General features: G+C 42.1%; 1 protein-coding gene across 4 annotated transcripts; it reads right to left on the reverse strand.

The window, feature by feature from the left end:
* Window positions 1–2,244: 2,244 nt before the first annotated feature.
* LOC129152207 (uncharacterized) lies at window positions 2,245–18,858 on the reverse strand. Of its 4 annotated transcripts, XM_070546287.1 has the most exons (9): window positions 17,312–18,858; window positions 17,183–17,228; window positions 16,857–16,910; window positions 13,285–13,362; window positions 7,969–8,079; window positions 5,497–5,580; window positions 5,318–5,410; window positions 5,136–5,234; window positions 2,245–2,550 (listed from the first exon to the last, which is right to left on the reverse strand). In XM_070546287.1, exons 2-9 carry the CDS (start codon window positions 17,199–17,201, stop codon window positions 2,372–2,374), a joined length of 717 nt encoding a protein of 238 aa, XP_070402388.1. In that variant the 5' UTR covers window positions 17,202–17,228; window positions 17,312–18,858; the 3' UTR covers window positions 2,245–2,371. The 4 variants fall into 4 exon arrangements, with proteins under 4 accessions (XP_070402388.1, XP_070402390.1, XP_070402389.1 ...); XM_070546289.1 differs by lacking the exon at window positions 17,183–17,228; XM_070546288.1 differs by lacking the exon at window positions 17,312–18,858 and having other exon boundaries at window positions 17,183–17,239.
* Window positions 18,859–22,470: the final 3,612 nt, after the last annotated feature.

Consider the following 22,470-nt stretch of genomic DNA (forward strand, 5'->3'; position numbering starts at 1 on the left):
GTATTGGCGGTGGTTTGGTGGTGTACAGGGTGGGAGGGTTCGTGTGCTTGTGGGGGTGGTTGTTGTGGCAGCAATACCGAACAAGAAGAAGAAGAACGCATGTCAGAGCAAATGAGAACCACGAGGTTAAAGGAACTGTACCGACCTGGTCAAGGTTAGAAAAACATCTCTGCTGCGCTTAAGGTTCCTGAGAGCACAGTGGCCTCCATAATGCTTAAATGGAAGATTTTTGGCACAACCAGAACCCTTCCTAGAGCAGGCCGTCTGGCCAATATGAGCTGCTGGGGCAGAAGAGTCTTGGTGAGAGAGATGAAGAAGAACACAGAGTGCTCAGGACCTCAGACTGGGACAAAGGTTTACCTTCCAACATGACAATGACCCTAAGCACAGCTAAAGTAACAAAGGGATGGCTTCACAGCAACTCTGACTGTTCTTGAATGGCCCAGCCAGAGCCCTGACTTAAACCCAATTCAGCATCTCTGGAGAGACCTAAAGATGGCTGTCCACCACCGTTCACCATCCAACCTGACAGAACTGGAGGGGATCTGCAAGGAGGAATAGCAGAGGATCCCCAAATCCAGGTGTAAGAAACTTGTTGCATCTTTACCAAGAAGACTCATGACTATGATCTCAAAAGGCTGCTTCTACTAAATACTGAGCAAAGGTTCTGAACACTTAGGACCATGTGATATTTCAGTTTTTCTTTTGAATACTTTCTGTTAAGCTGTGTGTATTTTAACCCTCTGGAGGCAGGTGTTGCAGATTAGCAATATGAAAACCTACCTGGTTACTTCACACACGTGTTTCAAGAGCATTTTTAACTCAGACGTACCCCTGAAGGACTTGGCTGTTCATCCTTTTATCAAACCTTACTTTGAGCTTGAGAGGGTTAATGAGGGAAAAATGTATTGAATTGATTTTAGCAAATGGCTGCAAGAAAACAGAGTGAACATTAGACTGGGGTCTGAACACATATGTATATTTAAACACACACATGAAACAGATTGGAGGAGTGGCTGAAGCAGATCCCAGGAAAAATATCAGACATCTCAGTCCAGAAAAGTACGGTTCTAGAAACAGCTAAGATGCTGCACAGAACCCTCAGGCTCCCAGACCTGTGGTAGAGGACCAAGCTTGGAAGGATGAGACCACCCACGGAGGATGAGATGGGAATTTATTTTATATAAAACCCCCAGCAGACTGTCAGGATGTTGTTATTGTCAGTTCATCTGCAAACATCTCCTTTTCAAATTTAAGACTTTATCAAATAAAGTATCTGGCAGCCATGTCTTCCTGGCCATATCCAGCCAACACACTCACACACACACACACACACACACACACACACACACACACACACACACACACACACACACACACACACACACACACACACACACACACACACACACACACACTCACACACACACACTCACACACACACACTCACACACACACACACACACACACACACACACACACACTCACTCACTCACTCACTCACACACACACACACTCACACACACACACACACTCACTCACACACACACACACACACACACACACACACACACACACACACACACACACACACACACACACACACACACACACACACACACACTCACTCACTCACACACACACACACACACACACACACACACACACACACACACACACACACACACACACACACACACACACACACACACACACACACACACACTCACACACACACACACACACACACACACACACACACACACACACACACACACACACATTCTTGTACTTACTACATACTGAGGACCAAGTAAAACTACTCACAAACTGAGGCCCACCATTTGTGATGTACTTAGAGACACACAAAAATGATTTCTGGACACTGGGTGTAAAAACCAACCTAAACACTCCTTTAGATATTGCAATATTGCCATTTTTCAAAAAAAGTTTTTAACCAGCCTACTGAGGACCAATTGCTCAGCTGACCCCCCCCCCCCCCTAAAGTTATGAAATAATAACTGTTGATCTCATATTTTGGAGCAAAACAACCATGTCTGATATGTTTTTTTAAATATATATACTGTGAGGATTAAATTAATGTTATAAGCAAGAAGAAGCCCACTTTTATTTTTTTAGAGAAAGTGGTCAATTTACTAAAACACAATAAGGTAACTTCAGTTGTGTGGTTCTTTGATAAAGTCAAACTTACAAGTTAATATATTTTTAAATAATTTGATTTCATTGCATTTTAACACATTTTTATTATATAAACAGAAGCCTTACAGCTTTTTAAACATTAACATTTGTGTAAGTTTCGAGACACTTAGAAATGCCTTAATGTTTTAGTGAGTTTGTAATCTTTATAATTTCATTTTACACATAATCCATGTTCTTTCCAGGTTCTCTTTTGGAGAACAGGAGAGGATTTTTCAATGCATAGGATACAGTCTTTTTTCCTGGCACCTTCCGCAAAAACAGCCAAGTGTTGCTTAACTGCCAGCTTCTCCTGCTCATTCCATGGGGTCTTCCCTTTAATTTGCAAATGACCTACAAAAAAGAAGATACATCTTTAGTTGATGCTGTCTTTATTTTGTTGCACTCAATTTCTTTATTATTTTACTGTATGTCATGTTAAGATTAACATGACATACAGCTAAAAGAAATTTCTCAAAATTACGAGTATACATATTTTTTAATCTGAATTTTAACACAATTCAACATTTTTCTTCACTATTGTGAGAATATGAAACCCTCATAAATGCATTAAATGCTTTAATGTTTCAGGCCTTAAGTGTCTCAGAAAATATAAAATATGCAAGATAAAAGATAAATGACCCACACTTGTATAGTGCCTTTCATAGAGAATTCCAAAGTGCTTTAAACTACAGTGTATACTTCATCCATTCACGCACACATTCACACACTAGTAGTGATGAGCTACGATGTAGCCACAGCTGCCCTGGGGCACACAGAGACGCAAGGCTGCTAAGCACAGGCGCCACCAGTCCCTCCGATCACCACCAGCAGGCAAAGTGGGTTAAGAGTCTTGCCCAAGGACACAACAGCAGTATTGATTGGTCAGAGCCAGGATAGCACCTGCAACCTTCAGATTACTGGACAACCCACTCAACTTCCTGAGCTACTGCTGCCCCTATAAGAGAGAAACATTCAAATTAAAAAGTCTTTATTTCTATGCATCAATACTTGTCTTGGCCTCATTTTGCTTGAATTCATGCAGCAATGCAGCTTTAAAGAATTCCCAATCCAGAAACAATGATTGGACAACATTGTTGTCCCTGTTCAAAGCTGAAGATTCTGCGTACAGGTCAGGTAACTGGCTGGTTTTTAATTTGACATCTCAATAAGGGATATTGAAAAGAGGTTGTTTAAGGCACATACCGTAAATCCTCTAATACAGGCCTGGACCTGTATTTGACTCAAGCTCATCAAGCTCCAGGCCTTTATTGGAAGGAAGGCCAGAATTAGAGGCAGGCCTCTATTTCTGTTTGAGCAAAATGAACTACTGGTTCGCTGGACTTTTTGACAATTAAAATTAGATTGCGCAGCGGCCGCAAACTCACTGATGCGCCTGCAGCCTCTCGGATTTCCTGCTGCTCTAAACATTAAAATAATTATTTCATTTTCTGTTCCTCACTTCTAATTACCTTCAATGGTGTCTGTTGCAACCACCAGGTACAAAAACTAACTTGTTTTTATTTGACTATTTTTCTGTCCTGCCTGTTTATTATCTTCCTGCATCTCCTCTCAATCCTAAAGAGAAACTGCTACCTGGGTTCATATATATATTCACCTTATGAGTTACATTTGAACTGCAGTTCTAAAAGATCTACCAACCGCAAAAACAGTGGAGTGCTCGCTGCTTGCCGGCCGAATCAGTGATTGGTGCGTCACCGGATGACAAGGTGATGCGCCCCGCTCCACAACGAAACGCATCAGGCGCAAATAAAAGACAGAAAACATTAAAGGAAATGAACCGACATGAACGATCGCGTGTTAAATTTGTTTTTGAGGTGGCGACACCTGATTTGATAATGTCACTGTGGCCGTGCTCAGGACGCAGATCTACCGAGCGCAATAACAGCAGAGTGCTCGCTGCTTGCCGGCTGCATCAGTGATCGGTGCGTCGCCGGATAACAAGGTGATGTGCCCCGCTCCACAGCGAAACGCATCAGGCGCAAATAAAAGACAGAAAACATTAAAGGAAATGAACAGACATGAACGATCGTGTGTTAGATTAGTTTTTGAGGTGGCGACACCTGATTTGATAATGTTACGGTGGCCGTGCTCAGGACGCAGATCTACCGACCGCAAAAACAGCGGAGTGCTCCCTGCTTGGCGGCCGCATCAGTGATTGGTGCATCACCGGAGGACAAGGTGATGTGCCCCGCTCCACAGCAGCGAAACACATCAGGTGCAAATAAAAGACAGAAAACATTAAAGGAAATGAACCGACATGAATGATCGCGTGTCAGTACCGACGCTCTGGCACAGCGCGTTGCCCCCCCGAGCGCAGGAGCTTGTCACCTGCTGATAGCAGGCTGCTGTCTTTTCCGAGGGCTGCATCTTGCCAGTCATTATCACGTGACAGCGACTAGTCGATGACAGGCATAAAAAGTCACTATAGTGATGTCGACTAGTTCATACAACACCTATTGCTCCCCAGTGTTCTGCAGCGCACGTTCTCTTTGATCTTGATATCAAATTTTCGCCTCCTCTTCGTCTCCGCACGGTTAAAGTTACCCTCGCGGTCTATCACTGGCAAATCAAAAGTGAGACGATGACACAACCGCCCCCCGTACTTGCTTGTTACCACATTCCACCCAGCCACAATAAGAGACCGGCCATTATTCACCTCCGCCGACTCCGACACCGACCAAAATATGAGACCCGGCCGTTAATTGAATACAGGCCTGTATTAGAGGATTTACGGTAATTACCTAAACCAAACAATAACAGAAAATGTTTTGATAATTTTATTTCATGTTTGTAGTGTTTACAGAGGCAATTGAGACCCCAAATCCAATTTAAATAGCCAATTTTGACTTATGAAAGGCCTCAAGTTGACTTTTGTTTTAAACTACCACCATACAAACCAATTTATTTGTACGAACCGCATTGAGCAGGATCAGCAGCAGCCACTCCATGCTTGGTTTTCATTTTCTTTCTTTGGACCGGGCTTGTGGAAGAAATCCCAAAAGGCTTTTCTCCATCTGAAAAGCACAAAACCATGATATAGAAATTGTTCAGAAAGAAGCCAGAGCACATTATCTGCATTCCCAAAGACTGGACTTACACTCATCTCCGTCACTGTCCTCATTGAGAGTTGTAATAGAGTTTTGTCCTTTGCCATGTTTCTCTTCCACAGACAAGTTCAGCAATCCCCTGTCTAATTAAAACGTTTAAATCAATACATGTGAATCAGCATAGTTAATATCAGTCTTGGCCAAATTTCCAAAGTCTGCCATAACATACCACCATCATTGTCTGCATGTCTTTTTTGGGCTTTCCTTCTTTTGACAAGTTTATTTGATAAACTTGTGGGTTGCAACTCTCCATCTAAGGAACAATAAAATTTGTTTAAGTATTTGAATTTTCAGCTAAAAAGCCAAACACTGGTGCAGGTTTACATGCATACAGTTTCAAGAAAATTGGAATTATGTGAATTCCAGCACAAATTAATCATAAAATATGATCTGAACTTAATCTAAGGCACAATAATAGACAGTCACAATCACAGTATGCTTAAACTAAAACCACACAAGTAATTGTTTCCATGTTTTTATTGAACACAACATGTAAACATTCACTGTGCAGGTGGAATAAGTATGTGAACCCCTAGACTAATGACATCCAATAGCTAAATGGAGTCAGGTGTCACCCAACTGGAGTCCCATCAATAAGATGACATTGGAGGTGTTGTTTAAAGCTGACCTGCCCTATAAAAAACTCACCATTTATGAGTTTGCTTTTCTCAAGAAGCATTGCATGATGTGAACAATGCGTCATGCAAAATAGCCCAGAAGACCTAAGATTAAGAGTTGTTAACTTGCATAAAACTGGTAAGGGTCATAAAATTATGTACAAAACATTGATGTTTATAAATTGAGAAGTTCAGCACTGCTGCTATTGTCCCTAGGAGTGGCCGTCCTGTCAATGTGGCACAGAATAATCCTCTAGTGTAAAGACTAACAAAGATCTGTGGCATTTGCCAACATTCCTGTTGGCAAATGTACGATACATAAACACTCAAAAGTTCATGGGAAGCCACTGCTGTCCCAAAAAAATTTAGCTGCATGTTTAAAGTTTGCAAAAAAGCACCTGGATGTTCCACAGCCGCACTGGAAAATATTCTGTGGAAATATTGAGTTGTTGAGTGGTGAAAGAACCACACAACAGTATGTGTGGATGAAAAGAGACATGGCACACCAACATGAAAACCTCATTCCAACTGTGAAGTATGGTGGAAGGGGCATCATGGCTTGGGGATGCTTTGCGGCATCAGGGCCTGGACAGATTTCTATCATCGAAGGCAAAGTTAATTTCTAAGTTTATCAAGACATTTTAAAGTTAACTTTTTGCAGAAGATCTTAGAGCCATCGGTCCACCAGCTGAAGGTCAACAAACGATGAGTGACACAACAGGACAATGGCCCAAAGCATAGAAGTAAATCAACAAAATGGCTTAAACAGAAGAAAATACACCTTCTGGAGTGGCCCAGTCAAAGTCCTAACCTCAACCCGAATGAGATGCAGTGGCATGACTTCCGGAAAACATTCACACCAGACATCCCAAGAATATTGCTGAACTGAAACAGTTCTGTAAAGAGGAATGGTCAAGAATCACTGATCGTTATGCAGGTCTGATCTGCAACTACAGAAAATGTTTGGTTAAAATTGTTGCTGCCCAAGGAGGTTAGGGTTTAGGAAGTTATGAGTTATTAAAACCAAGAGTTCATATACTTTTTCCACCTGCACTGTGAATGTTTACATGATGTGTTTAATAAAAACATGAAAACACAATTGTATGTGTGATATAATAGGGTATTTCCATTGCCGGGTCTGGAACGGTCGGGTCTCGTTATTTTGGAGTGGTGTGTTCTGGTATGGGTCTGCTCTCACGGTCCAGCCTAGCTTTAATTTCTTCATCTTGGCACAATACTGTGCCGAAGTCCACTCTGATCCTTTGGCTTCCATCCGCTGATAACAAAAAAAAAAAAACCTTTCTTACCTTTCAATCTAGCCCTTCCTGTGGACTGTCACGATGTCAGTGAGAAATGTATGGAACTCTGTAGGTGACCGTATAGAACTATGAATGTGACCAAAACTTGCCACTTGCTGGATTTTTTTTCACACTCATGTACAGCTAACAAAAATACAAACAACAGAACTCCGTTTGTGTTGCTTGCTGCAAGTTGTGAGTAATTTCTGTCAACCAATCAGTGGCCTGTGTTGTTGCTCTGTCCTAACCATACCGCTACAGAAATTTCTGGACCTACAACAGAAGGAAGCCCAAAAAGTCCCGTGACTGGCGTGGTACAAGTAAGTTGTCTAGACAGAACAATCGGAACAGCAAATTTAGCAACCCGATCCTTCCCATTCCATGCTAAAACGGTCAATGGAAATGAGCCATTCATTGAAGCAGACTGTGATTGTCTATTGTTGTGACTTAGATGAAGCTCAGATCACATTTTATGACCAATTTGTTCCAAAAATATAATTCCAAATAGTTCACTTACTTTTTCTTGAAACTGTAAGTCATGTTAATATTGGTGTGTTTGCATGAAGACAACTGCATTTTGGTTGCCTTAAAATGTTTCCTACTTACTCGAGGAGCAGAACTGAAACATTGAATGACAAGTGAAACCTCTTCAGAAAACCAAAGAAGTCAGTTGGTCTTCATTCAAAGTAACTAAGAAGCTCAATAATCAACTATACTGGCATTTACCATGAATATCACAGTCGTCTTCCAAATCGCCATCAGAATCTTGGATAGCTGCAGTCAACGTTTGGTTTTCAGTTTCACTTGTTGAGTGAGCTGAGAGCCTCCGGTCTTCATCTGGAAACAATACAAAATAAACAGTCCAAAACTCAGAGCATCTTAGTGCCAATTTATGCTAGTGCCTGTATTTACCTGTAGCAGAACTGCTCTTAATCTCTCTGTCCCATCTTGTGTTTCTCATCTTTGACAGTTTTTAATTGATTCCTTTGTACTAGAAAGGGTAGGCTGTTCTCCATCTGATTTTATAACAATTATATTTATATAAATATATATATACATATACATACAGCACTAATATCACAATGTAAATTGGACTTGAGAAGGTAGTGACAAAGTAAGGCAAAGTAGTCCACGCAGAAGGGGTCTCACACTTAAAAGGAACAGCAGCAGATATTGAGAATGCATACAAGCACAATGGTATCCCACAAGCAAATGCCAACCTCAATGAGGCTGCAAGGAAAGGAGCCACATCCAAATACCTACGAGTAAGACAAATCCCAAGAAGTCAGCTGCATGGCGAGAACAATATTCTGGCAATCAACTGCTACATCCTGCCAGTAATCAAATATACTGCATGAATAATAAGCTGGCCGAAGGAAGGAATTCAGATCAGATGTTAAGGCATGAAAGTTCCTAACCATGCATGGAGGGTTCCATCCCAAGTCCAGCACCCTGACACTGTACACTAGCCTTAAGGAAGGAGACCAAGAACTAGAAAGTGTGAGAGCCACTGTCCAGGATGAGAAAGATTCATAAGTACATCAAGGATAAGGCCCCAACAGATGATGTTGTCAGTCAATGTGTCAGACAATGACGAACAGAGTAAGAGGCGCTTGAAATTACTGTCTTGTGAGGAAAACCCCTACATTGACAGATAACTGAAGTGGTTGATGAAGAAATCATACTAATGGCTAGAAAGAGCTGGTCTGAATTATAGTACGAAGGCACTTATCATGGCTGCGCAGCAGCAGGCCCTGAACACCAGAGCAACATATGCCAAGACACCAGACAAGACTCAAGGTGTAGGCTATGCAAAGAGGCCCATGAGACAATCCACCAAATAACTGCAGGGTTTAGGATGCTGGCAGGGAAAGCATACATGGAACAACACAACCAATTGTACAGGAACATCTGTGCAGAGTATGGACAGGAAGGCCCATGGTCAAAGTGGACCCACCCCCCCAAGGTTGTAGAGAATGAATGAGCCAAGCTCCAGTGTGACTTCCAGATGCAGACCGAAAAAATGGTGATGGTGAAACAACCACATATTTTGATGGTGGGCAAACAACAGAGGACAGCAGTTGAGGTTTATGTAGCAATTCGAAGTGATAGAAAAATCAAGAAAAAGGAACACAAGAAACTAGAAAAGTACCAGAACTTCAAACCCTTTGCCTTCAGAACTGCCTTAATCCTTCATGGCATATAATCAACAAGGTACTGGAGTTTTTCCTGAGATTTGGTCCATACTAACATGATAGCATCACACAATTGCTGCAGATTTGTCACCTGCACATCCATGATGCAAATCTCCCATTTCTCCACATCCCCAAGGGTGCTTTGGATTGAGATCTGGTGACTGTGGAGGCCATTTGAGTACACTGAACTCATTGTCATGTTGAACAAACCAGTTTAAGATGATTCAAACTTTATGACATGGTGCATGGCCCTGCTAGAAGTAGCCATCAGAACATGGGTACACTGTGGTCATAAAGGGATGGACCTGTTCAGCAATAACACTCAGGTAGGCTGTGGCATTGCAACAATGACTATTAAGTACTAAGGGGCCCAAAGTGTTCCAAGAAAATGTGCCCCACACTATTATACCACCACCAATAGCCTGAACCATTGATACAAGGCAGGATGGATCCATGCTTTCATGTTATTGATGCCATATTCTGACTCTACCATCCGAATGTCTCAGCAGAAATCAACACTCATCAGACCAGTCAACATTTTCCCAATCTTCTACTGTCTAATGTTGTTGAGCCTGGGTGAACTGGAGTGACACCCAGTGTGGTCTTCTGTTGCTGCAACACATGTGCCTCAAGGTTTGACATGTTGTGCATTGAGAGATGCTCTTCTGCATAACTTGGTTGTAATGAGTGGTTATTTGAGTTACTGTTGCCTTTCTATCAGCTTGAACCAGTCTGGTCTGTCCATTCTCCTCTGACCCTTGGCATCAACAAGGCATTTTTATTCAAAGAACTGCCGCTCACTGGATGTTTTCCCTTTTTCAGACCATTCTCTGTAAACCCTTAATATAGTTGAGTGTGAATTTCCAAGAAAATCATTATTTTATTAAATACAGTATTTTCGCACCATAAGGCGCTATTAAAAACCTTTGATCTTCCCCTGAACCAGCAGTGCGCCTTTTAATACGGATGCGCCTTATATACATGTATTTTGGACATAAGTGAAGCCAGCCACACCTGCGTCCGCAGGAAAACAAAGAGCCGGCCAGTGGCACCGCCCACCCTCACCAAAATAAAGGGTGTGGCACTGCTCCACACAGGTACACCGGTAACCAGCTATGGCACCAGCAAAGAGACACGCTAATGAGGCAGGGTTCAAGCTCAGAGCCATCATTCACGCCGTTGAGCATGGAAACAGAGCAGCAGCAAGGGAAAACAACATTGACGAGTCGATGGTCTGCAAGTGGAGAAAGTTGAAAGACCAGCTGCTACAGTTGAAGAAAACAGCGTAGCTTCAGAGTCAACAAGGCAAGATGGCCACTGCTTGAAAACCGAGTTGAGCAGTTGGTCGCAAAGCAGCGAGCAGAAGCGTCTCCACCATCTCCATTTGTCTCACAGCTGCGGCATTAGCAGGAGAGATGGACATTGTGGACTTCATAGGAGAACCTTCCTGGTGTTTTTGCTTCATGCGGAGGCGAGCACTTTCTATCCGCACCAGAACTACCGTCTCGTAGCAGCTACCTGCCGACTACGCTGAGAAGCTAGAGTTGTTCCACGCCCATTGCACTAAGACGATGGCAGACAAAAACATCCAGCCCCAGTACATCATCAACATGGACGAGGTCCCGCTTACCTTTGACATCCCGGTGAACCGGACCGTGGAGAAAATGGGGAACAGCACGGTGTCTGTGCGGACGACCGGCCACAAGAAGTCCTGCTTCACCGTCATGCTCGAATGCCAGGCTCATGGCCAGAAGCTGCCGCCGATGGTCATTTTCAAGCGGAAAACTTTACCCAAAGAAAAGTTTCCCGCCGGCGTGATCATCAAGGCGAACCCGAAGGTTTGGATGGATGAGGACTTGATGGCGGCGTGGCTGCGGGAGGTGTACACCAAAAGACGGGACGGCTTCTTCCACACTTCTCCAGCCATGCTGATCTGCGACTTCATGCGGGCCCATCTCACCGACGCCGTTTAAATCCAGGTGAAGAGGATGAACACGAAGCTCGCCATCATACTGGGTGGATTAACCAAAGAACACAAGCCGCTGGACATTGGGGTGAACCGGTCCTTCAAAGCGAAAGTCCGAGCAGAGTGGGAGCGGTGGATGACTGATGGCGAACACACGTTCACCAAGACGGGCAGGTAGAGCCGATCGACTTTTGCCACCATCTGTGAGTGGATCGCTGATGCCTGGGCCAATGTTTCCGTCCAGACTGTTGTTCGAGCTTTCACCAAGGCCGGGATCACAACGGGAGAGCCAAGCAACGACAGTGACATTGACTCTGACGGCGATGAGCCGAGCGTGCTGGGTTCAGTGCTGGATCAGCTCTTCATGTCAGACATGGAGAATGAGGATTTTGAGGGATTTATGGACGAGGAATGAAAAAAAATATGTGAGTACCATACTTTTTTCCGATCTGAACGGGCAACAGCGCTCTGTATGAAACTGGGACTTTGAATATGTTTATATTAAACATAAGCAAACAGTTGTGTTGCCGCTGTCTGAATGCGCATCTTTGCTCCAGCCGTGCCTGCGCGTAAAAATGGGACTTTTGTTTGTTAAACAGCCTTACGTCTGATTGTTCTTTCTTGCTGCTTAAAGCATCCGTGCAAAATATGACACTGATAATTACGAAATTGTTGTTTTTACTGTGAATGAGAGGAATAAACTATGATTTTGATCTAACTCCTTTGTTTGGCTTATTGTACCAGTTATGCACTACTAGGTGGAGTGTTCAGTCAGTCATGCCATTACCAAATCTTCATTCTTGCTGCTAAAAGCACCCGTGCATTAAATTGGGACTAAATGTTACTTTAATAATGAGAAATTTATTTTTTAGCATAGATAATGAGTGGAGTAATGTTTGGCTTAGATCTAATTGCCCAAATTGTCTTAAGTGTGTGCTCGTTTGCTTTGCTGGGTGCGCCCTATAATCAGGTAGGCCTTATGTACAGACCAAACCTTTAACTAGGACACTGATTGACTGTGCGCCTTATAATCAGGTGAGCCTTATGGTGTGGAAAATACAGTACTCAGACTAGCCCATCTGGCACAGACAGCAATGCCAGATTAAATGTCAATTAATAACCTTTCTTCCTAATTTTAAATCTCTGTTTAAACTGCTGCAAATCGTCTTGATCATATCAACATGCCTAAATGCATTGAGTTGCCACCATGTGATTGGAAGATTAGAAATTTGCTTTAATGCGTTAAGTGGCCAAGGAATGTACGTCACACTGACATGGCATTCATGGAGTTAGCCATCTTCACTCATGATGGGGAAGGTTGTTGTTTTATTGTTCGGTAATAAACAGCAGACGTCATAGCTAGTAGAAGCTAACCGTTAGCAATAGCAACACCACCACATGGCAGAAGCTCCCTCAGTCATTTGTGGGTATAAAACATCCACGTTGCAAGCCAGTGGTAGAGTTGCTTTGCTGTTATAGAATCCTGGAAGAGATGACAAATAACAGGAAATAAGACTCCAGAACCTGCAGTATGAAGCTCATCTGTAAAGTGGGAACTTTTAGGTCTACAAAATGGTGCACTGCTTTGTTCCCCCACCAAGATTAACTTACAAGGCATTAAATCCTACTAGAGACCACTGTAAATGTATCAAATCATCCACTCCTTTAAATCATGGCAATTGCAAAAGAAACTTCCATTTCCAGTAGTCAATTTTTAATTCTTAGTGGCAATAATAACAGTCTTTCCTTAACCAATACTTGGTCTGCCCATAGTTTTAAGGTTTATGCTCTTAGATTTCAAAGATAAGCTATGTGATCAACATTATTACAGTTTGCTTGATATTTATATATTTTCTCATGTTTCCAGAAGAGTTTACTCACCATCAACTTGTAGTTCTTGTTCCACAATGACTCTCAACCTCTCTTCGATTCCACAATCAAATGTGGAGTTCTTTTCATCTAATGAGGTGGTTTAGGAAAAAGACATTTAGTCTAGTGAACTCATATGTAAACCTCAATTGTATTTTCTCAAAGTCAAGAGGCACTTTCACACCAGATCGGTTTGTTTCATTTTCAACAGATCAGTGTTTTTCCTTTGGGAGTTGCTTCACCTTGAAAAAGCATGGCAAATGTAACCTGGCAAGGAAACCTAAATATGTAAATGTATAGTCTGGAAACAACCATTTAGGCCTTTTCAAATGACACTAGATAGTAACTTAGATTAGTGCAGACCGGGCTGGTAACCTTTTCCAAAAACAGTTTTGGATTATCTCTCCACCTTTTCTCAATTTTTGTAGTCCCTGCTCTGATGGTTACACGGGTTGAGTCGCAATTATTGGCAAAAGATTTGCAAGGGTCTGCCTGCTGCCTGCAACCATTTCTTGGTTTTAGAGTCTGACAAAAGGTCATTAAAACTGAGCAGAATGTTCTACATCACCACAATTGTTGTGCCGAGTTGTGTTTATGTGCATCATACAGGTCACCTCACACTGTTTACTGATCCCCTCATGCTAACTAATTTCTGTATAAATTTTAGGGTTGGGCATCGAGCATCGATTGGAACCGGTTCCAACTGTGCATTTTCCCCGCAATCGTTCTAAGTGAATTATTTCAATTCCTAGTTTCGATCACTAGAATGCCGACAGAAGAGGAATCTGCGGCCGATCTCCATGAAAACTAAACATGATCTGCAAATTGTGATCAATGCTTTTCAGAGCTGATCACACCAGCTGTCTGTGTGCAGCACAAGTCCCCCCTCCCCCCACATGGCGCGCAGTGGCCAGATATAAACAAAAGTGTCTGCCGAACTTTAACTCCATAAGGTAAACTTTAACTCCTGCAGCGTAGAGGAAACTTGTTAAAATGCGTCAACACGGTGGATTTAATGGTTGCTTTAAAGAAAAACTCTGGACGGTGTGAGGTGAGTTTGTCTCACTGCAGAAATAAAAAACACACACGGAGTGTCAGCAGTCAGACGCAGCTGCTCACCAACACTGTGTGTGAGCGTGAGCATCAGAAGGCTGAACAATAACCTGTAGGTGTACCACACCAGCTTCTGCCACAGTAACTATTTATAATAATAATAATACATTAAACACACAAAGTTGTGAACACTTTAATTTCCTTTCTGAACTATTTCTGTTGAGAGTTGTAATGGCCACAAATGGTCACTTTTCAGGTATAGATCAGGGATTCCCAAAGTGTGGTGCGCGCACCCCCGGGGGTGCGCGAGCTGCCGCTAGGAGGTGCGCGAGGTGAAAAGTGGAATGGCTGCGGAGCTCAGAGAAGTCTGTCATATGTCACCATTAGCCTAGCCAGAAACTCATTTGTGGGTGGGCCAAAGAAAAAGTAAGTGGGCCCAATAAATTTAATTGAAAACAAGTATATTTTTGCGCGCGTGTCCTCCACATGTGCCCTAGCTTCATAATAACAATGCGCCGAGCTTCAGCACTCTGGCCTGCGCACGCCGATATGTTCCGTCGCGCGTGTCCTCCACATGTGCCTTAGCTTCATAATAACAATGCGCCGAGCTTCAGCACTCTGGCCTGCTCACGCCGATATGTTCCGTCGCGCGCGCGTGTCCTCCACATGTGCCTTGCTTCATAATAACAATGCGCCGAGCTTCAGCACTCTGGCCTGCTCACGCCGATATGTTCCGTCGCGCACGTGTCCTCCACATGTGCCTAGCTTCATAATAACAATGCGCCGAGCTTCAGCACTCTGGCCTGCGCACGCCGATATGTTCCGTCGCGCGTGTCCTCCACATGTGCCTTAGCTTCATAATAACAATGCGCCGAGCTTCAGCACTCTGGCCTGCTCACGCCGATATGTTCCGTCGCGCGCGCGTGTCCTCCACATGTGCCTTGCTTCATAATAACAATGCGCCGAGCTTCAGCACTCTGGCCTGCTCACGCCGATATGTTCCGTCGCGCACGTGTCCTCCACATGTGCCTAGCTTCATAATAACAATGCGCCGAGCTTCAGCACTCTGGCCTGTGCACGCCGATGTGTTCCATATTTGATCATTTTTAACGGTGTTGGATGAATCTGAAGGTGGTGAGTCATTCTGGCAGATTGTAATTAACACCCTGTCTCATGCAGGTGTTCTGACATTATAAACCTCTCAAACAGAACATTGTGGATGTAACAAAATAAATCAACAAATGATTCCCATTCAGGCTATTAACAGCACGCTGAAGATCTGAAGTTCAGAGTGCGTCTGTCAGAGGTCAGACGCGTTCCAGCGGAACCACAGCTCACGGGTGCACATGTGAGCACATCTGGGCTGGGCATAAGTAGTTTTACAACATTGGTTTAAATAGCGCCATTAACGAGACGCGGTGACTTGAGCGGCTCATGGAGCTGTGCCGCGCGTGCACACACACATACACACACAGATTCAATAAGTGCGCACGCTGCGTAAACTCCAGCGCGCCGTCAGACTGCAGACAGAAATAGCGCTGCCTCCTCCGTAGAAACTTTTAAGAGGTTTTATAACAACATTTCAGGTCAAATTAAGATATTAGCTTCTATTTTGGGATGACGTATTAAAGTCGGGTCCGCTCCAGCCAGTGGAGCCAGTCATGAACCTGACCACAAGTCCTGTTACTGCAGCATTCCTGTCCGCGTGGCAGTGGATCCCAGATTCAGCCACACCATAAAACAGCAAAAAGTCGGTCTGAGGCAAAAGTGAACCTCATGGCGTTTCCATCTTTTCCCATAAAGACATTTGATTACGCACAAGTAGGTGATCAGCTCAGGTTTACGCAGAAGGAAGGAGAGCGCTCTGGCCGCACAGGTTAAACGTTCCTACTTTAAGAAAACCGTTAAATTGCATTGTTTATGTGCTACCTGGGCCTCTAAATATTTATTTAAAATTAAATCAAAGGAAAATGTAATGGTATCGAATGTTTATTAATTACTATTTAAAAAATGAAAGTGATGGGGAAAAAGGTCGATCATATTTTTTTTAACCCTGACTGTTTAGCTTGACATCGGATGGACATATATATATAGCCATGCCCTGATGTGGGGGCTGGGGGGGAGGGGGGGGGGGGGTCGACATGGTCGGGACATAGAAGGGGGTGCGCGGCTAAATAAGTTTGGGAACCACTGGTATAGATTGACCTATATGCCATTGGTCAGCGGCAGTCAGGAAGTCTGCCTCTGTGTCCTGTTAATCATTCAAGTTGCAGAAGATTCGACATTGCCTGCTTGTTGATACCCAATAAAGTTAACAATATTATTAAATTGTGTTCAGACAAAATTTCAGTAAAAAGGCTATTCTTATGTATATTTACAGAGTAAAGGTAAGTTATAGGACAATAAAATGGCAAAAATTGCCAATAGTTGTTGATGAACTTTTTAAAATCATTATTGGAAACTATTTAAGAACCAGCCTGATTAAGCACTAGAACCACATTAGTTGAAAATACACAAATGGTAATGATTACCTGAAAATTGTTGATCTTTGTATTCGTCCATCATTTGTGATATTTTGATTTTACCTAAAAATGTAGAAGAGAAAAATTGTTTTAAAAAAATAAAACCATCAACTTGAACATCACAAAACAATGTGAACTAACTTCAGCCTTGTGCCCAACTTTCAATCATTAAGTTTCATTTTAGCCACCATTTTGTAAACTGCACTAACTACACAGTACTATTAAATAAAACAAAAAATCTGTAGTTTCTTTGCTTCTGACATGTAGGCATAAATAATCCATAACGTTTTACAGCTTTTATAAGTGTTTAGTGGACAAAAGTCACACAAACTTGCCTTGCAGTGAGCTTTCCATATATCATTTTACAGCTTCAAGCCTGACCTAGACAAAATTCACATGAAGTGCAGAAGTCTGCTGTCTGGGTTACTTAAATGTACAAAAGCACAAAACATTACACATCTTACCTTTTCTTTTGTACATCTACCCTCCTGTCTCTTCTGGTGAGCTTTCCTCCTCCATGAAAATGGCTCCCTGTCTGTGCTGCAGGGCACAGCTGAACTCAGGGAGGAATAGGTAGCATGACTCTGATTGGATGACTAGTTTATGGGCCCACCGCCTCTGCAGCTGCCAGGTGGGGGATGGGCAGTTAGGCAAAAGTCAGCCTTCACTGAAAACTCAGAGAAACGTGCCACAATGGAGCAGCAGGGCTGATGACTGAGGATGAGTGAAGATCAAAGCCACCCAAACTAATCATAATAAATATTAATTCAATATTAATTTATAAAACTGTCTCTCTTTGTATATTTTTTAATTTGTATATATTTTATGTAAATTTAACTTTTAGATCAGGATGGTCAAAAGTACACAACATTAGTGGCCTTCAAGTGATTTTGAGCAGTCCACATTTGCATTTGTAGAATGATTTGGTCTGTCCAGAAGGCTGCTGCTGTAGATTGATACTTTCATGCTTTTATATTGTAAATGTTGTTCATCAGTGTTAAAAAAATTCAGCAGTCACAGTTAAACGAAAAATCAACATTAATCAAATCTTCATAAAAAAGGCCACATTTATGTAAAATTACAAATGTTTGAGGGCATGTTGTGGGTCACATGAGCAACGCAGGGGTTCAAAAATCAGCTCAATTCATGGTCATAACCCTGCTTTCTAGGCAGCCATGTTTGCTTTCTGATATGTGACTTATAAGTGAAAAGGCCTCCCAGAATATACTGCAGAAACTTCCCATTAATTAACATTGCCTTTTCAACTAATTTTGAGGTCACACTGTGGGTCACATGAGCAATGCCGACCCCCGCCAGCTTCAAAAGTGCAGGCAAATAGGCTGCTCGGTTAGTGCTTCGTTTGTGCTGATTTGTGCAGGTAAAATTGACGTTTGTGCTGCTATGGTTTCTGAGATAATAAACTGTATTTTATGGGTCATTCAGAGTTCATCGTCCCCCCGGATTGCTCCAAACTGCTCCAAAATGGACCATATTAGTCTACCTTTTTAGTGCTTTGTTTGTACTGATTTGTGCAGGTAAAATTGACGTTTGTGCTGGAATGGTTTCTGAGATATTACGAGTTTTATTTTTACATGATGACATCATCAAATCAAGTCACTTTTGTGCTCTTTGTCAGTCTAAAGCAGCGTTTTTCAACCCTGGTCCTCAAGGCACACTGCCCTGCATGTTTTTGTATTCTCCCTGCCTTAACACACCTCATTCAGCTGACTGCAGTTCAGCAAAAGCTTGTAAATCAACCATCAATTCAAATCAGCTGTGCTGAAGCACGGAAAACCTGAAAACTCCCTGGACAGTGTGCTTTGAGGACCAGGGTTGAAAAACACTGGTCTAAAGTATATTTGCTTTTCAAACTCAGTCAGCTTCACCTCTATAAACATGAAGGTTATATTTTTCTTTCAATAAATTTGCCATATTTATTGTGTTGATCTCATTACCAAAGTCATGTTTCACTCAACTTTACAATTTTAGAGTCACTATTCCTAAGCCACAACAAAATTAAATGTATAGCTGCAAAAAAAAAAAAAAAAAAAAAGATTAGATTTGTGAATCTGTACTAAATATAATGTATGTAATTTATGTCCACTAAAATTATTGTCATTTTTTGATTTTGGAAACGTGTAATATCTCAGAAACAGATGCAACACAAATGGTAATTTTACCTGCATAAATCAGTACAAACAAAGCACTAAAAAAATTGACAAATACGGTCCATTTTGGAGCAGTCCGGGGGACGGTGAACTCTGAATGACCTATCAAATAAAGTTTAATATCTCAGAAACTGTTGTAGCACAAACGTCAATTTTACCTGGGTCACATGAGCAACGAAGGGGTTCAAAAATCAGCTCACTTCATGGTCATAACCCTGCCTTCTAGGCGGCCATGCTTGCTTTCTGATATGTGACTTATGGGGGAAAGGCCTCTTGAACTGCAAATAAAAATATTGCATTTCATTTACATTGCTGTGTTGCCTAATTTTGAAGTCATACTGGGGGTCTCATGAGTGATCTAGAGTTATAAAAATAGGGTCACTCAATTGACATAACATTTCCTTCGAAGAAGTGGTGTTTGTTTTACACACAGTACATTTACATACATTACTCCTACACACAAAGGCGTCCTAAAGTGCACTTAAAAACCTGATATTCATTTACATAGCCTTTTTCATTAACTTTTTGGTCAGGCTGTGTTTCATAGAAGGGATGTAGAGGGCTGGAATTAGTCAGTTCATCTTCACAAATAGGGAGCCTGAAGCCCCCTTCAGACAGGCCATGAAAAACGGAAATGTTCCGGACTCTGTCCGTAAGACCTTTGTGTCTGAATACAAACATCCGGATAATGTGTTCTGGAATTTATCCGGTCGAAGCCCCTAGTAACAGGTCCGGACTTGTTACGGACAGGGTGGCTGATTCAGACTGGTGAGGTAAAGTTCCGGACAAGGGGGAGGAGGAGGGGACCGGGGGACGCTGTGCGCACCTAGATAGCCCGCTGCTGTAGAATGCGGCGAACTATGGCAGCTCTTCTTCTACGGTACCGCCTAGACGCGCGGACGGAGCGCTTCACACCGCTTCAGTGATTCCTTTAACCATTGAGCTTCATCATCCAGGTCTCTTATACGTCTTCGTGTGCGCAGAATTATGCTTAAGCGCCTCGTGATTTTTATCTTGAGAGGTGCTATAGAAATGATATTTTCTTCTTCTTCTTCTTAACATGAGTCCGATTCTCTCTCCCCCCACCACCCCCCCGCCGCCGTCAGACATCTGTAACTTTTCCCTGCTGTGTGAACGCAGCCGAAAGGACAAGTTCCGGTACAAAAGTGGTGTGTCTGAAAACACAGTTCCGGTTAAAAACCGGATTGAATTGTCCACAAATGTTCCAGAATGTCCATCTGAAAAGGGCTTTGGTCTCCTCACTTTCCGGTCGGCTCATGGTTCCAAGGTAGAAGGAAAAAAATGAATGCAAGTCATTGGGGCTAAAAGCGCTGTTTTCTAATTCCGCATGTTGTGTGCCATGGATTTCACATATGCTGTCCGTGAGTTTTAAAGACACATTTTGAAACCAAGAATGCACTTTTTTTTAACAGGGAGAAACGTTATTTTAGGATTTGTATGAAAATAAGCCCAGAACTACAGATGCGTGTCACGAAAATGACATCATCGTTAATGACACAGAGAAAAACGGAGGGAAATGGCTGTAGGTTCAGCAAACTTCAAATCCTTCCTTCAGGCGGAGAAAAGCACAATAAATCGGGCCATTTGGTAAGTACCAGCTACGCTACAGGAGAAAAGATTATGTGTTGACGTCATATATGCGACATGCCGATGTCGGATTTGTAGTCATGCTAATTATGAACTTTTACAAACTGATAAATCTCGAAGTATGTGGCAAGTATGGTCAAAACACCTATCATTAGTTTTAATTAAAATTGCAGTACTACCTATGTGTGATCCAGGGCCTAAGGCAAAGCTGATTAGAAAATAGAGTTTTTAGCCCCATAAACTTGCATACATTTTTTCGTTCTTCCGGGGACCCATGAGCCAGAAGTAGATGGGCGTGACTTAGCCTCCCCGTACATCTTATGTATAGATGATACTGTTTGCATTCTGATACGTCACTGGTAAGCAAAAGTGCCCCCCAAAATACTGGATAAATCTTTTTTGTAGCATTTTTCACTAATTTTGAGGTCATACTGTTCCGTACAGGAGAGCTGTTTGCATTCAAATACTTAATTCTAACAAGAAAAGGACCCCAAAATGTACTGCTCCTCCTTTTACCTTTTCTTTTCCACAATTTTAGAGGTCATGCTGTGGGTAATAGGAGTGGAGCCGTGCATAAGCAGTGTTCTACAGGTCAGAACATTTGTTTGCGTAACAGTTTTTTTTTTTTTTTTTGCTGAGCTTAAGTAGGGTTATATTAAGGACTGGATGCATAGTTTTAAAAAAAGATTTCCCAGATCATCTTTTTATCACATAATACCAAGAGTTTGCTGTTGAAAGATATATAAAACACAGCCTGTTTCAGTGTCATTTAGACTTGCATATTCTGTCCATTTATTGTTTCTCCCTCCGCCACAGTCTAGTCTGATAGGGTATATGAATTAAAGACTAATAATATAAACAAGCAGCTGGTCCACTTCAACGTGTCCATGATGTGTGGCTTCTCCTCTTGACTTTGTTGCATTGGGTCTGAAAGTCTTCTTGCTATATCCAGCCAACATTAAGCTGATCCGTGGATCTGAACAATTTTTTTTCTCGGACTTAGCAGAGGAAGCAAAATATCTGGGCTCCCTGAATCCTGTTGTAATCATTAATTCTGTGGATCACTAAAGATAGCCACTTCTGGTTATAAGGTTGATGGGCTGTTTTCATTTTTTTTACCTAACACCATAATGAGCTATTGTGTGATCAATGGAGGAGGAACTTGTTATTTTTGGTGGTGTTTAGGTAGAATTTTCCCTGATGTTTTCACCTTCACCTTCTGTTTTAATAGTGAAAATTGCTTATCATTAAAGTTTTATTATCACTAGGTCACTTTTATTTATTCATATTCTGCTGCCTAACTGAACCTTCTGTAATTGTTCTTTGGATTTATTTTTGTCTTCTTTAATAGCAGTTAGCATAAAGTTAGTCAAGGTTGGACTATGGTATGCTCTCAGTATAACACCATCTGCAATAATGGCTTTGCTGGTGATGTTTTTTATTTGATTTAGTTTTTCTTTCTTTTTTTTTGTTTGTTCGCTTTTTTTTTCTTTAGGCGTAAACCTTTTTTGGACTTTTTCCTGTTTGATCTCTATATTTTTTTCTTAGGGCTTGGCACTTCTGTTATGGGTAAACATCTAAATATAATTCCTCTCAATATCAGAAGTCTTCTTCTAAAGATTGATTGAAAAAGAAAAGATTGGTTTAGTTAGAATGAACCAAAAATAATTACCCTTTCGGAGACCTGGTTAAATGATTCTGTCTCTAATAATGCAGTTAATTTGGATTATTTTAACTTATTTCATGCTGAGAGACATGGGAGGGAGGGTGGGATTGCTACTTATGTTTGTTCCAGTCACAAGTGGTTGTAGTCCCATCAGTGAAACCTTCACAGGTCATCTTCATTG

This window comes from Nothobranchius furzeri, chromosome 17, assembly GCF_043380555.1.
Source record: "Nothobranchius furzeri strain GRZ-AD chromosome 17, NfurGRZ-RIMD1, whole genome shotgun sequence".
NCBI classification, from domain to species: Eukaryota; Metazoa; Chordata; class Actinopteri; order Cyprinodontiformes; family Nothobranchiidae; genus Nothobranchius; species Nothobranchius furzeri.